General features: G+C 61.6%; 1 protein-coding gene across 2 annotated transcripts in view; it reads left to right on the top strand.

Annotated features, from left to right (window-relative positions):
- Positions 1-9: 9 nt before the first annotated feature.
- LOC117639392 (cAMP-dependent protein kinase type I regulatory subunit) overlaps positions 10-15,098 on the top strand; it is an 88,531-nt gene continuing 73,442 nt past the window's right edge. Inside the window, exon 1 of one of the 2 annotated variants that reach the window (XM_034375003.1) lies at positions 10-413. In XM_034375003.1, coding sequence (XP_034230894.1) covers positions 252-413 — 162 coding nt within the window. In that variant the 5' untranslated portion in view covers positions 10-251. Of the gene's footprint in view, positions 414-2,114; positions 2,313-15,098 lie in introns of those variants that run through there. The other variant, XM_034375020.1, reaches the window with a different exon arrangement.

Below are 15,098 nucleotides of genomic sequence, written 5' to 3'. Positions count from 1 at the left end.
GGTTGGATCTACTTAGTGACGGCAGTGGACGTCGTCGTCGTCGTCGGCTGTTCGGTATTTTTATTCCATTTAGAGAATTTAATTTACCTGATTAAATGAACATTTAAAAGACTGCACTGTTTGAACTTTAACGTACATATACTTCGACATTTCTTTTAAAGAAATCATTTCGAGAAAGTCTGAGGACAGTTTCGGGCTAGTTGGTGTTTGACAATCAGGTCAACCTTAAATTGTTGTCTGCTTGTCTGAAGATGGCCACAAATTTAGAGGAAGAACAGACTCGAGAATGTGAAGTTTACGTCCAAACTCACAACATTCAACAACTGCTGAAGGACTGCATTATTCAGCTGTGTGTGACAAGACCGGACAACCCGATCTCCTTCCTGAGGGAGTACTTCCAGAAGCTGGAAAGGGTAAGTCAAATGCATCAGTGGGAGGTTAGACTTGTTTTGACAGTCGTATTGTTAGGTGACAACCGCCAAAATCTGTAATGTTGTCGTCTGTTGGAGATTCCTTAGCAGTTTTTCATAAACTTTTAACTCAAAGTAACAAACTGCCACTGCAGTAGCGTAATGTGAGTGTGAACCACACCACTTTGTATGAGGATTGTGCAAAGTATGTTTGAGTGTTCGGATACGTTGAATTGCATTTTCACTCAATCGTAAAGTAATATTTTGACTTTTGCTATGATTATTTTGAGCTGCTTAGAAATTAGGTGTGATGAACTGCATGTGAAAATTATAGACATTGCCATGCCATTCCTTCGTCCCTTGTTGTTTTGAGCCATAACTGTTTTGTTTTTTAAATTATTTTTTTTAGTTTTTATGTTTTTTCTGCATGTGAAACGGCAAATCTAGAGTAACTAGTTGTGTAAACCTTCTTAAAACTTGGCTTACTTCAGGGTTGTGAGGTATTGACCTGTCAAACTTAATATTGAGTAGTTTCAACTCATTGCTTTGTTCAAACTGAAATTTGTGTACATTATTCTTCACTGTCAAAATTGCAATGATATTTTGTTCAACTGAATATTCCTAACTATCTGTTGTCGTTTACGATAGCCTGCAGTCCAGTTGTATTTGTTTCGAAGATAGAAAGCGGGATGGAGACTTGAACAATCTTGTACATCATTGCGATGTATTGGGATTTCTGTTGAGCTTGATCGAACTTGATTTCGAGCGACCTGTTCTTCACTGAGACAGGCAAATCAAGAAAGTGTCCTGATGAGTGTCGGCCCTACTCCAGCAGCGAGAGACTCTGTCGGCAAGCGGCGGGGCAGGGAGTATTGCCAGCCAGTGCTAGGGAAGTGCGGGGTATCGAGGCCAGCAGCTGGCGCTCCACTGTACTGCGGCGGCACGGAGAACTACTGAAACTCTCCCATGTTTACACGCCATCTCCGTTCACTCATCGTTTCCCTGGACTCCTATTTTTTAGTCAATGGGATCCGTTTCCTTATTTTGGCGCAACCAATCGATTTGAATGCGTGAAGCATGGAACAAGATGTAGCGTCCTAGAACACGCTTAGGACTCTATCGGGGGTGGCCCCTCGGCTGAGAGACCCTTTGGCGAAAAGAGGGCCTGAGGCAAGTGCACAGTAAGGATAGGGTTGAACAAAATGTACCTTGATCGAGAACTCAAGGATGAAGCAGGTCGTTGGTTTGTGTTGTCCTGGTTCTGGGGAGGCTTTAAAAATGTGTTGACAGGTACTGGTGCGTACGTCTTGACAGACCCTCAGCAGCAGCAGCCGCCGCGCAGGGTCTGTTGGGCCCTTCGAGTTAGTCAATGATATTTTTGAAAGTCCCCCCCCCCTTCCGTTTGACCTCAACTTTTCCAGGTCCAGCATCACCTTGATCCTCACCTTCGCCGGGTGGCCGTGTTGTTTTCGCGATCCCACGTGGCCTGCAGACTAAATTGGAGAGGAGGGGCGCTTTCGTCGCTCTGTCTCTCTCGCACTCATGAGGCGCACCGCATAGGCGCGAGAGAGACAGAGCGACGAAAACGACTCTCGGAATCAGTCTGCAGCAAGAGCAAGCCTCCGTCGGCGTGGGCGTGCGGGCGCGGCGGCGGCGCGGTCAGACAGGAAGCCCAAGTGCCTCCAGTCTTGTCCGGGACACTCCCGCACTGTGTACGTTCTACGTTCCATTTGGAGGACTCTAAGTACACGCACGTACGCTGTACGGACAACGAGACGCGCTTCCAGTCTCTGGGAAGGTCTCCACGAAATTCGGAGTAGTCAAGATCGGAGCAAAAAAAAAAAAAAAAAAAAAAAAAAAAAAGAAAATCAAGCGGCGCAAAGCATGGGGCGCATCGAGCAGGTAAAGTCCTTATCCTCGGGGCAGGCCCGCCTGTGCAGGCCCGCCGTAGGCCGTGGGCTTGCCGTGTAGGCCCCTGCGGCACCGAGGCCATGCAGGCCGTGCAGGCCATGCCGCACTGCAAGCGCATCGGGCACGGGGGGCACGGCGGGGCGTTGGGTCCACTACCTGCACGGGGCCCCACAGGGCCGCAGCAATGCCCTTCCCCCGCCAGGATAGGGGCCCTTTTGTCCAAGCTGCGCCTTGGCTACGCTTTGGTACGCTTTGGCAGGCCCCACAGTGGCGTGCCCTGCCGTGCCATATACCACACCTTGTCGGATCACATCGCCGTCTGCACACTACCCTGCTGACAAGGCGGTGACATTTTCCGGCCCCCCTTCCCTTTCTCTTTTGCAGTGAATGCAAAAGTTTGTTCCTCGATGTCGTTTTTTTCGCCGTGAAATTTATTCTAGTTTGGAACTACTTAATGCGCGGCTCGGGCGGATGCGCGTGGATCGCGGCGTGGACCCCCCGCGGCCCTTTCACGTGCTCTTCGTTGGGCGTCGCCAGGGACGTCGTGGACGTCGTGGACAGGGAAGGGGTGGCCGCGGCGGTTGCAGAGCCCGGCAGAGCCCCTGCTTCCCCGCCACAGGCATGGCAGGCATGGCAGGCATGGCAGGCATGGCCACAGGAGGGCCGCGGCCGCCTCGGCACGTGTGCGCGGTGCGACGCGGTGCGACGCGGTGCGTGTTCGCGCGGAGTAGAGACGCCGAGGTCTGTCCTTCCGCCCTTGACGCCAAGCCCCGCGAACACCGCGATGGCCCGGCCGATCCTGGGCACTCTGGAGTACCCTAGACCTCCAGGAGTATCCTGGACATCCTGGAGCATCCAACCACTCCTAGAGGATCCTGGACCTCCTAGAGCATCCTGCCACTCCTAGAGGACCCTGGAGGATCCTGGACGTCTTGGACCTCCTGGAGTATCTTGCAACTCCTAGAGGATCCTGGACATTCCTGGGCCTCCTGGAGTATCCTGAAGGGACCCTGCGCATCCTGGAGGCTCCTCGTGACGGGCACGGCATCGCTCGCCCGCCTGTCTCGCTTGTCTCGGGGGGCGGATCGAGCCCACGAGTTTTTAGCAGCCGTCTTTTGTGTGTTTGCCGAGCGCTGGGCCGCTGTGCCACTGGGCCCCGCAGGCAGGCGGGGCGACAAGGGCGGTTTGGCTGAGTTCCGCTGTCCCGCCACGCCGCGCCACGCCACGCCCGGGATGGGTCGCCGTGCCCTCCACGATTTCCGCTCTATAGTGCATCCCAACGACCACGTATCCGCCCCTGCGTGCCTCAGCCTTCCCCGATCCTCGATGCGGCCGGGGCGGGGCGTGGCGGGGCGTGGCGGGGCGTGGCGGCCGGGTGATGGGGCGCCCGATCTCTCTGCGGACCAAAAGCTCGGCAGCTGCTGTTTGCCCAGCCGCCTGGTTGCATTGTTTCGGGACAGTGTAGTGCAAACGGCCGAAGCGGCACGGGCCGAAGGGTGGGATGGCGCGGGGAGGCACAGCCATTGGCGCAGCCGCGCAGCCAGGCTTTGTCATCGCCCCGGGCCGCACACGGCCGCGCGGGCTTTTGCACGGCCAGCAGAGTCATCCTCGTCGCCCTGTCTCTCTCGCACTCACGGGGCGTTCCTCATGGGCGCGAGGGAGACAGAGCGGCGAAGACGACTCTCGGAATCAGTCTGCAGCTTTTGCAAGGCGGGAGAGATCGGCGCGCACCTTGGCGGAGCCCCCTGGAAGGAGTGTCCCTCCCTGCCGGGGTTCCAGAACCGCGGGCGACGGGCCCTGAGCGGCCCTGGGCGGCCCTTGGTAGGGCCTCCGAGTCGGCGGCCTTGGGGGCGCGCAGGCATGGCGCAGGCATGGCGCAGGCATGGCGCAGGCGCGATGGACCCCTCGCTCGCATCTGCCCCCACAGCGCCCCTCCGGTCTCGGCCGTCCCGGCGGCGCTGCGGATCTGGAAGGACCGCTTGCGCCGAGGACCTTGGACACGGCGGCCAGCGCGGCCAGCCACCCTCGGCCGGCCCCCACACACAAAGGGCGCAGCGCAGGGCCCTGCGGCCCCAAGGCCTCGTACTGCCCCCCTCGCCCTGCCCCGCCCTCCCCGCCCTGCCGCCTCCGGGGCCCTACGGGGCGGCGCGGCCGCCCTGGTCTGCAAGCCCTGCGGCCCTGCGGGTGCGGGGCCCGGGGCCCGACCCTTTGTGTCAGGGCTTACCTGTCGCATTACTCTGTCCTGCCAATGCCCCGGCCGCCCCGGCCCTACGTGGGCCTGTGGCCCTACCCAGCCGGCATAGAGCACACTGCAATTCACACAATGTACTACTCGGCCTGTACCTGGCGACCTGGCGCAGCACAGCGATGCACAGCGACGCACAGCGCATCGGCACGCCCGTTGTTGCCATGTTAGACACGCACGCCGTGCCCGGGCCGTGCCCTGGCCGTGCCCGCCAAGATGCCGGCCGGCCCGAATAGGCCCCCAGTGTAGGCCCCCCGAGCCCCACCGGAAGCAGTGTAGGTACCCTACCCAGAAACATTGCTTCGGGGTGGCGCGGTTCGCGGCGGTCAAGCAGCGCAGCCTGCGGTACGTTTCGCGATGGACATCGGCGGCGACGTCGGCGGCCTTTAGCGGACCACGTTTTGACTGTTACAGGGGCAATGTGTGGCCTTCTGCCTACCTTCCAGGCTGTTTCTAGAGGTTCGGGGGAAAAGGGGAAGGGGGGGGGGAGGGCAAACGGCCTCACACCGCACTACATTTCTCCTGGATCCCCGCCTGGAAAAGAGTTCACTCGGGAGGTGTCTCTTCGAGACCCGCACCACAGTGGGACAGAACGGTCAAAATTGGGAAAAAAATATTTGACGGTGGAAAACCACTCCTTGGGACCCAAAAAGGTCAGAAACCAAGCCAAACATGATTTGGACACCAAATGAGCCCCATAGCCTAGAAAAATACAGGAAAAAAAACGCTCAAAAGAGCTTAAAAATAGCTATAAGTGTGAATATCAAAAATTACTCACTCGAACGGGACCTGAGGTGGCCGAATTTGGATTCCCCACAAAATTTTAAGCCAGAATCGTGAGAAACACCCGAGGCATTTTCAATACCAGTCAACATTTGGGCCCTTTTAATAGTCAATAAAAGCTTAAAAAAGCTTAAAAATAGCTAAAAGTGTAAATATCAAAAATTACTCTCTCGACCGGGACCTAAGGTGGCCGGATTCGGATTCCCAACAAAATTTTGAGTTAGAATCATGAAAATCATCCGTGGCACTTTCAATACCAGTCATTATTTACACCCTTCGAAAAGCTGAAATATGCTGAAAAAAGGCTTTAAAATAGCTAAAAGTGTAAATATCAGAAATTACTCTCTCAACCGGGACCTGAGGTGGCCGGATTCGGATTCCCCACAAAATTTTGAGTCAGAATCATGAAAAACGTCCCTGGTATTTTCAATACCGGTCAATATTTTGTATACATTTTGTATACATTTGTACACATAAATTCTGAGGTATTGCGAAGCTTTTTTCAGCATATTTGAGCTTTCCAAAGGGTCTAAATATTGACTGGTATTGATAAAGCCACGGACGTTTTTCATGATTCTGACTCAAAATTTTGTGGGGAATCCGAATCCGGCCACCTCAGGTCCCGGTCGAGAGAGTAATTTTTGATATTTACACTTTCAGCTATTTTAAAGCCCTTTTTCAGCATATTTCAGCTTTTCAAAGGGTGTAAATAATGACTCGTATTGAAAGTGCCACGGATGTTTCTCATGATCCTGACTCAAAATTTTGTGGGGAATCCGAATCCGGCCACCTCAGGTCCCGGTCGAGAGAGTAATTTTTGATATTTACACTTTTAGCTATTTTTAAGCTTTTTTAAGCTTTTATTGACTATTAAAAGGGCCCAAATATTGACTGGTATTGAAAATGCCACGGATGTTTCTCACGATTCTGACTTAAAATTTTGTGGGGAATCCAAATTCGGCCACCTCAGGTCCCGTTCGAGTGAGTAATTTTTGATATTCACACTTTTAGCTATTTTTAATCTCTTTTGCGCGTTTTTTTCTGTATTTTTCTAGGCTATGGGGCTCATTTGGTGTCCAAATCATGTTTGGCTTGGTTTCTGACCTTTTTGGGTCCCAAGGAGTGGTTTTCCACCGTCAAATATTTTTTTCCCAATTTTGACCGTTCTGTCCCACTGTGCGCACGCACCGCGCCGCGAGACTCCGAGTCCGAGGGGAGGGGGTGGCGTCGTGGCGACCGTGGCGTGTTGTTATTTTTTCCCCGACCTAGAGCAAACTGCGGGAAGGAGGCCATCAGGCCATCGATCGCCGCGGCATGGCCAACGTGGCCAAAATGGCCACGGCCAGGACGGCGTCGGCCGCGTCCGCCGCGTCGGTGGTGTCTCTCGGCACCGAGCCCCTTCGCCGCCCTGCAGACTGATTCCGAGAGTCGTTCTCGTCGCTCTGTCTCTCCCGCACCTCTACCGGACGCACCATGAGTGCGAGAGCGACAGAGCGACGAGAAAGACTCTCGGAATCAGTCTGCCGGTCATCGTGCATGATGCACTCTCACCAGTGCACGGCCAGCGACTCCCCCACCCCCACCTCCTCGCCAGCCATGGCGGCACGCGGCCGTCTTCTGTTGCACAATCACAATCAAATCTGCCGCCTGGACGAACCCTAATTCCGCGCGCGCGCGCGTTTGTGTGAGTGTGTGTGTGTGTGTGTAGTTGCGAGGTGCGCGAGTGCGAGTGTGTGTGTGCCGTACGTGGGCCTTTTTCTCCCCATTCAACGGGCGCACGCGATTGAAGGACAGCCCCCGGCCCGGCTCCGCCTGCGGCTCCGCCCAGGTCCCGCCCCTGCCGAGGGGGTTGCTTCCGCTGCTTCCGCCCGCGGGGTCCGCGCTGCGCCGCGCTGCGCCGCCGTGGCGGCCGTGGCAGTGCAGCAGCCTTGGAGCCCCTCGCTCCCCAACGGCCGCCAGTAGGTAGTCGGGAAGGGGTCGCGGGGCGGAACCAGAAGGAGGTCCGTCCTCTCTGGGCGGAACGCGGCGCGCACTCGTGGACGACGGCCTTGCGTCAAGGACTGCACGTCGCACGCCGTCTGGAGGAAGTTGAAAAAGGAAAACTTGTTTGGCGCGTGAATTTTGGCGTGAATTTTGGCGGGTGGTCGCTGGGGCCGAAGCGGCGGGTGTGGTGGCTCAGCGCAGCTCAGCGCGGTGCCGGCCGGCAGGACGCTGCCCCGTCCCCGTTCCCGTCACACTGCAGCCGTCCGCTTGGCTTTTTTAGCCGAGCGCGAATCAAACAATCAAACGACGACCCCCTGTCTGTCCCTCGCTCGCTGCGTTGCTGCTTCGCTGCGCCATCGCCGCGGTCCCGGGTCCCGGCCTGCCCGGCCCGCCCTGGCCGCGCGCCCCTCGTCGGCCATCGTCGGCCACCCCTCCGCGCTCCGCGCCGCGGGCCGCGGGCCGGCTTTCGGCTTTTTGGAGTTTAGGGCCGGGCCGGCACGGCACTGCTAGGCACTGCCGGGGAGGGGTGGGGGCAGGGGGTGGGGAGCCTCCCCTCGCGGCGTGGCGTCGCCTCGGCGTCGCCTCGGCGTCGCGGAGGGCCGCGCGGTTCGGTTGCGGCACCACCGCGACGTCGACTTGGCTTCGCGGCGCAACGCGGCGCAACGCGGCGCGGTCGGTACAGCACTGTGTACTGTACGAGGAAGCCGGGCAAGAGCGCTCGGCCGGAGAGAGGCTGCGTCCTGACTCCGCAGCGCGAGGGCGAGGGGAAAGGGAGGGCCTGCGTATCAAGAGCCCAGCCTGTAATCACCTGGAAGGCCGCAGTCACGCGAGAAGAGCCCCGTGACGGTACAAGCGGGTATCGGCCCTCTTCCGCGGACTAAACCTCAGCGTGTGTGCTCGTCAACCTCGCCCACTTACGTACGTTGTCTATGACCTCGCCAAGTCACACCGGGAGCCGGCTCACGCTGGACAGATAGATTCCAGCCTTGAACTCTAGTCGACTCCAGTAGCGCACCTATAGGCCCTCTTCTCTCTCATCCTCATCCTTCTCCACTCATCCGCCCCCCGGCGGCGGTGAGCTGAACGCGCGACAGAGCGCAGGGCATTGCCCCAAGTCGGCAACTTTTGCCCCTCCCCCCTCTAAACCAAGGATGCTGCAATTCTCGTAGAAGTACATCACATCCTTTCCCCGAACCCGTCTCTGGATCCGCCCTTGGCGCAGCGCGGGCACAGCGCGGCAGACGGCGGCGTTCGCAGCGACATACGGCGGAGGGCTGGGAGGGCCTCGTCGGCCTCACCGGGTCATGCGCGACTTGGCAGGGCGGCAGGGCGGCCTGGAGGGGAGGGCGCGGGGCCGATGCTTGATGGCCTTGCGTTGTGCCGTGGCGCGGCGCGCCCAGCCGCCCTTTTATTCCCCGCGGTGGCCATGATGGCCCGTGCCGAGCACGGCGGCGGCGGTGGCGTCGCGGCAGTAGCACGGCGGTAGCGGCATAGGGGCGGGCCGGGCGCGTTTATCCGCGCCGCGCTAACGGCCGCCGCCCCGGCCCACCCCGCCCCGCCGCCGTGCAGGCCGCCATGCAGGCCGCGTCCCGCGAGCACACATCTGCCGCGCTAGGCCGCTGCGCTGCGGGGCGGGGCGGGGCGGGGCGGGGCGGAGGGCTGCTCGGTCCGTCACAACAAAAGGCCGCCCCTCGACCCGCGAGCGTGCCCAAGCCCAAGCCAGAGCGGCCAGCGAGCCTCACCGTCAGCCCCGCGGCACCGCGGCACCGCGACCGCCTTCAGCCCCAAGGGGTGGCGGCGCGGCGGCAACGCCAACGGCGAGGCTGCGGCGTCACCGACGCGACGCCCTGCCGCCCTGCAGACTGATTCCGAGAGTCGTTATACTGTCGCTCTGTCTCTCTCGCACCTAAACCGGGATCGTCCTATGAGTGCAGGAGAGACGGCGCGACGAAGACGACTCTCGGAACCAGTCTGAAGATGCGCGAGGCGCGTCGCGGCGGAGTTTGCAGCGGCCGTGGAGGCGTAGCTGCAGGCAGTAGACTCTTCTTGCACTGCAAACGGCCACCTCTTCGCTGTGCCCTCGTGGCACTCACGGGGCGTCACGCACGGGTGCGAGAGAGACAGGGTGACGAAACGATTCATCGGAACCGCTCAGCCGTGTGGGGCTGGAAGGAGATGAACGAGGCTGACACCTTTCTCTGAGGGCGAACGGGTATCTCACCGCACACGTGCAAGAGAAACATGCGATAATGCACACCCCCTCTATACACCGTATTCATTGTTTGTAGTTTTCTATGTCGTGGGCATGTCCGCGGGCTGTTGATCCAGCCTTGCGATAGGCTGAGGGAACGTGTAAACTGGTTTCACGCAGCATGAGGCTTGAAGCGACTGTCTCAGATCACTAGGCTGCGACGCGCGCACGTTTCGCATTTTCAACGCACTAAACCTTGAACCTTGGTAGAAGTGACCAGTGTGCCGCGCGACCAGCCCCTCGCTGCATCACCGCGGTTGTGGATGCGGGGCCGCCCTGAGGGCCGGAGGTGGCCGAAATACATACGAGACTTTGTTGAGCTTCAGAGTCGCTAATTGGGACTCGAACAGAACGTGTGACCCCACCAGGATCGCTCGTTCGGAGCAATCCATTGGTGGGGCCGTTGGGTTCGAGTCCTGTTCAGCGACTCTGGAGCTCAAAACGCGTCTAGAGTTTCAGCCGCCTCCACCGGTCTTCTGGCCCACTGTGCCGCGCATGCCTCAGCGCCCTTGCTCCAAGTCGCTCCGTGATTGGCCAGCGGCGGCAGTAAATATTTAGAAGCGCGACGACGCTGTACAGAGCGCGCGCGACCAACTCCTATTCTTCCTCGGGGTTGTGTTTGGAGGCTTTTGGGCGGCCCCCGCGGCGCCGGGCGCCGTCGTCGGCGTGCCGTCGGCGGGGTGCTGGAAAGGACCCTCAGGGCGGAGCGGCGGACCACTGGCAGAGGACGCAGGGAGCGTGCGACCCGGCCACCCCTTGCGTCGCTTGCTTCGCCACGGCCACGGCCCGCCGCGCCACGCACAGTGTGCCACGCCGCCCTGTTGCCGCCCGACGCCGACTTGCGTCTTGCCGCGTTGTTGCTGCACCGCGCTCACAATCGGATAATCATTTTATTTTTTATGCCGCGCCGCCATTTTTGCGCCCCTCGGCCAAACGCACAGCGGACGGCGTCGGCGGCCGCGGCGGCCGGGGGAGGACGCGACGCGACGCCACGCGACGCGACGCCCAGCAGCCCCTCCCCTCGCAAGGCGCGTCGCAAGGGCGTGTGTGTGTGTTACAGTGTGTCAGTGTGTGTGCGCGGCGCGGCGGCGCCCGTGCCCGTGCACTATAAAAGCCGCCGGCGGCGTTGCGGCGCGACGCGAAATAATGCCACTCATGAATAAAACGGGGAAATGTGTAACAGTGTAACACCCGGCGGGCCGTATGGTTTCGCGGGCGTTTTGCCGCCGAGGCAGCACGGCAACACCCCTTAGACGCGGGCCGCCCTTTCTTGGCCTTCCCCGTCGACCGGCACACACCCCGACGTTTGCGTTCGCCTGTCGAATGATTGATCGTTCTGTCGCTCTGTCTCTCTCGCACCTCTACGAGACGCCCCCTGAGTGCGAGAGAGACGGAGTGAGGCCGCTGCGGGTAGGCAAAAGGCGTCGCTCTTTCCGGCGTCGCCACTGACCGCCAACGCCACTGGCAGGAAGCGAAAGGGAAAGGCCGACCGGCCGGCGTCGCGGCGCGGTCATAAAGTGCCTGTCCTGTCGCCGTCCTGATCGCGTCGCTCTGTCTCTCTCGCACCTGTACGGGGCGCCTCACGAGCGAGAGAGAGAGAGGGAGAGAGAGAGAGAGCGAGAGAGAGAGCGAGAGAGAGAGAGAGAGAGAGAGAGAGAGAGAGAGAGAGAGAGAGAGAGAGAGAGAGAGAGAGAGTCGCTAGCTGGGCCGCCGTCCGTCCGTTTGGGCCGCGCGGCGCGTGCCGTGTCCGCCCCGGCCGGTGCTGCGCGGTGCTGCGCCGCTGCGCGCCCACCTGCCGCACCGCGCGGCACGGCGGCGGCGGCACCGCGTCGAGTCCGCCCTACCCGCCACTAGTGGGGCTGTTGTCGGGCCGTGCTGCGCGCTGCACTACATGATGACTGCGAGTGTGGCGGGGCGTGGCGTGGCGGGGCGCGGCGGCCGGCAGCTGCAAGGGGAGCTTGGCCGTGCTGGCCGCGCTGGCCGGCAACCGGTTCGGGCGGAGCGGAGGGCGCGGCCGGCGCGGCCCTCGGCAGGCCGACGGCAGGCCGGACGAACAACGGCGAGCTCAGAGGCGGACGGCAGGAAGGGCCCGGGCACAATATGTAGTCCGCCATTCTGCCCGTGAGTCGGCGGCCTGGCGCGGGGTTGGACACGCTGGACGGCGAGGCTATGGAAGATCAGCCTGGCGAGTGGACAAACCTGCTGCCCGGCCCCTCGGGCTGCCTCCAGGGCGGCACCGCGGCGGCGGTCGGCCTCCTGGACGCCAAGGGCCTCCTGCAGACTGATGAGTCGTATTCGCTGCTCTGTCTCTCTCGCACCTACATGAGACGACCCGAGTGGGAGAGAGATATAGAGCGATGAAAGCGACTCTCGGAAACAGTCTGCCGCTGCCATGGTGACGGACGCGACGACGCGGACGCCGTCTGGAGGTCCTTACAGTGTGCGAGCACGCTGGACGTCGCTGAAGGACCACTCAGATCGTTGAAGACGCCGACGGTCTGTCTGCGCGGCGCTACACCGATGAAATTACGTACTCGTAGATCCAGGTGCGATGTAAAGGGGCCTACAGTAATTGCGGAAGTTCATTTCGACCCGTTTTCGAGACCCACCCCCTCCGCGAGCCTTTTAACCTTTTCCATTATCTTGGTCGCAGTGGGAAGGGGACAGCGTCCCGCCCTTCCCCACAGCGCTTGTCTACCCGGAGCGTTTGTCAACACTGCTCCTGCGTTGAGGCGACAATCCGTCCGCCGCCGCCCCCGCCGCGTTACGCCCCTGTAGTCGGGTACTAAACCAGGACACGTTTTGAACTCGAGTCGCTACATGGGAACCGAAACGTGTGACCCCACCAATGGATTGCTCCTTGAACGAGGTGGAGTCACACGCTCAGTTATGACTCTGAAGTTCAAACGCGTCTCAAGTTTTGGCGCCGCCTCCACCGGTCAGCCCACTGTGCGACGCCACCGCGGCCGCAGCTGCAGGCTGCAGTGGCGTGGGTGGCGTGCGGCCCGGCCTGCAGTGTGGGTGCAGTCGGGGGGGCCGGCCTAGGCCGGCCGGCGCGGCGCCCTCCCGGCAGCCCTGGCCGTGCCGGGCGTGCCGGGCCCGGACGGACATTCGGAGAAAAGGGCCGCCCGCCGTTGGCCCGTGCCGTGCGCAGTGTGCCGTGCCGTGCCGTGCATGGGCCGAGCGCGGGGCCGCGGGGCAGAGCACGGGCAGAGCCAGCGCACCGTGCTTCCGGGCTACGCCGCTACGCCGCTACACCGCGAGGGGAAGGGAAGGGGCGGCCGCCGTGGCGGAGACCTCAACGCACAACCGTCACATGGCAGCCGCCCCGGCCCTGCCAGCACGGCCCGGCGCTGCCCTTCCCGGCCATGGCCTTCGCGCCCCTTGCCGGCGTGCCCTAAATGCCCTACCCCTGCCCTACCCGCCCGGCCCTTTCCTCGGGTGCCGGCTGGAAGGGTCAGTAACCCGGCCGGGCCGGGCCGGGCGGGGTAGGGTAGGTATACGCTGCAGTGGCGCACAAAGGGCCTAGGGTTCCAGAAAGGCCCCGGCAGCTGATTCCGAAGGGGCGCTCTGTCTCTGTCGCACTCGCGCGGGCCGTCCCGTGGGGGTGCGAGAGAGAGAGAGAGAGAGAGAGAGAGAGAGAGAGAGAGAGAGAGAGAGAGAGAGAGAGAGAGAGAGAGAGAGAGAGAGAGAGAGAGAGAGCGATGATACGGCTGTTCGGGATCGCCCTTCAGGTAGACGCCCTCCGGCAGGCCGAGAGAGGCTCGGCGTCCTGGAAGGCTGGAAGGCCAGGGCCTAACGAAGCTCGTGGAGGGTAACAGTGTGCACGCTGCTCGCGCGCAAATCTTCCAGGCGGGGACAGGGATTAGTAGAAGGCAGGTAAGGCGCTGCGGACCCAGTCGCTTCGCCGCTGCAGCCAGGAGGAGCATTCGGCCTGGCCGAATCCACAGTGTGCTCGAAAAGGGACGCCACGACAGGGCTGACATTTTTTTGGCCGCGTTTTCGGCCCCCTGGTGGTGAGCAGCCTGGATCCGCCCCTCCGCGAACGGCTCACTCGCGCTCATCCTCAGCCGCGCAAGCTGCGCCAGCGGAGCAGCGTGTGCGTGAAGTGATCAGTGACACGTCGTCAAACTGTCAAGCGCGCCGTGGCCGCCACTGTCCGCGGCGCGGCCGTAGGGTACACTGTACTTGGTGTGCACCAGGGGCGCTGCCTCCCCGGCCGCCACCCCAACCCCGAACCAACCCCCCGGCCCGCCCTCCCCGCGCCCGCCGGGCCGCGACGCCGCGAGGGGTTTAAACTCCGGGCCGGTTTAAAAGCCGCCCCTCCCCTGTCCACGTCCACCCCGCGGCGGGACCGGGCCGCGGCTCCGCGGCGCGGGGTCGACGTCGACAGACGGCCCGGCCGCGCGGCCCTAGCGGCTGTGGCCCGGCCGGCGGGGCGGAGGGAGGGCGGAGAGGCCGGCGTCGGCGCGGACGAGGACCCAGCAACAGCGGGGCGGCGCGGCGTCGCGGCAACGGTCGCCCGGGACCGGGCAGAAACGCGCAGGGGAGGGGGGAGGGGAGGGAAGGGCAGGAGCGACAATGGCGCGGCGAGCACGCGTTGTGAAGAGGGGTGCGGCCCGACCCCTGGCCTGCCCCTGGCCTGCCCCGCACTGGGTCGCGTACAGCGCGCCTTGTGCCTCTGTGTGCGTGTGTACGCCCGTCTCAACCCCGCGCTCGCCGCCCCGCCCCGCCCCGCCAGTGACCGCTTGGCTGCCCATCGGCGTAGCGCGTAGCGAACAGCGAACACGCTGGGGTCGCCGTCGGCGGCGTCGCCTGGCCCTTGGCCTGGCCGTCGGCCGTCGCGGCGTCTGTCACGCCGTGACAGGCCTAACACGACAAGGGAGGGACGGTGGCGTAGTGGGCCGGAAAATGGCAACTGGGTGAATGGGTCGATCGAATGTGGCGACCGGATGCGACCGGACACCGTATTCCGGTGACAGGACGCGCTCTCTCCAACTCATACAGTGAACAGGCGGCCAAACTTCTTGACGCGTTTTGAGCTCCTGACTCGCTGAATAGGACTCGAACCGATCATGTGACCCCACCAATGGATTCCTCGTTCAGAGCAACCCACTGATAAGGTCACTTCGGTTCGAGGTCCTTTTAGCGACTGTAGAGCTCAAAACAAGTCCTGAATTTTGGCCGCCTCCACCGGTCTTCTGGCCCACTGTGCGGCCGTCGTTGTGGACACTGACCCCTTTCCCCAGTCGCTGTCCCGGCTGGGCTACGCCACTTGTAGGGGTGAAAAGTCCGAGGTGGTGATGGCGATGGCCTAGGGCGCGGCGGCCATGGCGGCCATGGCGGCGGCGCGGCAAGGCGTCGTTGCGTCATGCAGCATCCCCTCGGCCTGGTCGGCCTGCCCGCCGCGCTCGACCCTCCGGCCTCTGGCTGCCTCTGGCTGCCTCTGGCCTCTGCAAGCCGCCGTAAAGCTGCAAAGCGCGGTGCAGCGGACTGATTCCGAGGGTCGTTTTCG

The sequence above is a fragment of the Thrips palmi genome, unplaced genomic scaffold (genome assembly GCF_012932325.1).
Source record: "Thrips palmi isolate BJ-2018 unplaced genomic scaffold, TpBJ-2018v1 HiC_scaffold_1, whole genome shotgun sequence".
In the NCBI taxonomy this organism is placed as follows: domain Eukaryota; kingdom Metazoa; phylum Arthropoda; class Insecta; order Thysanoptera; family Thripidae; genus Thrips; species Thrips palmi.
The sequence above is the reverse complement of the archived record's forward strand: the minus strand, read 5'-3'. Positions and strand labels throughout refer to the sequence as shown.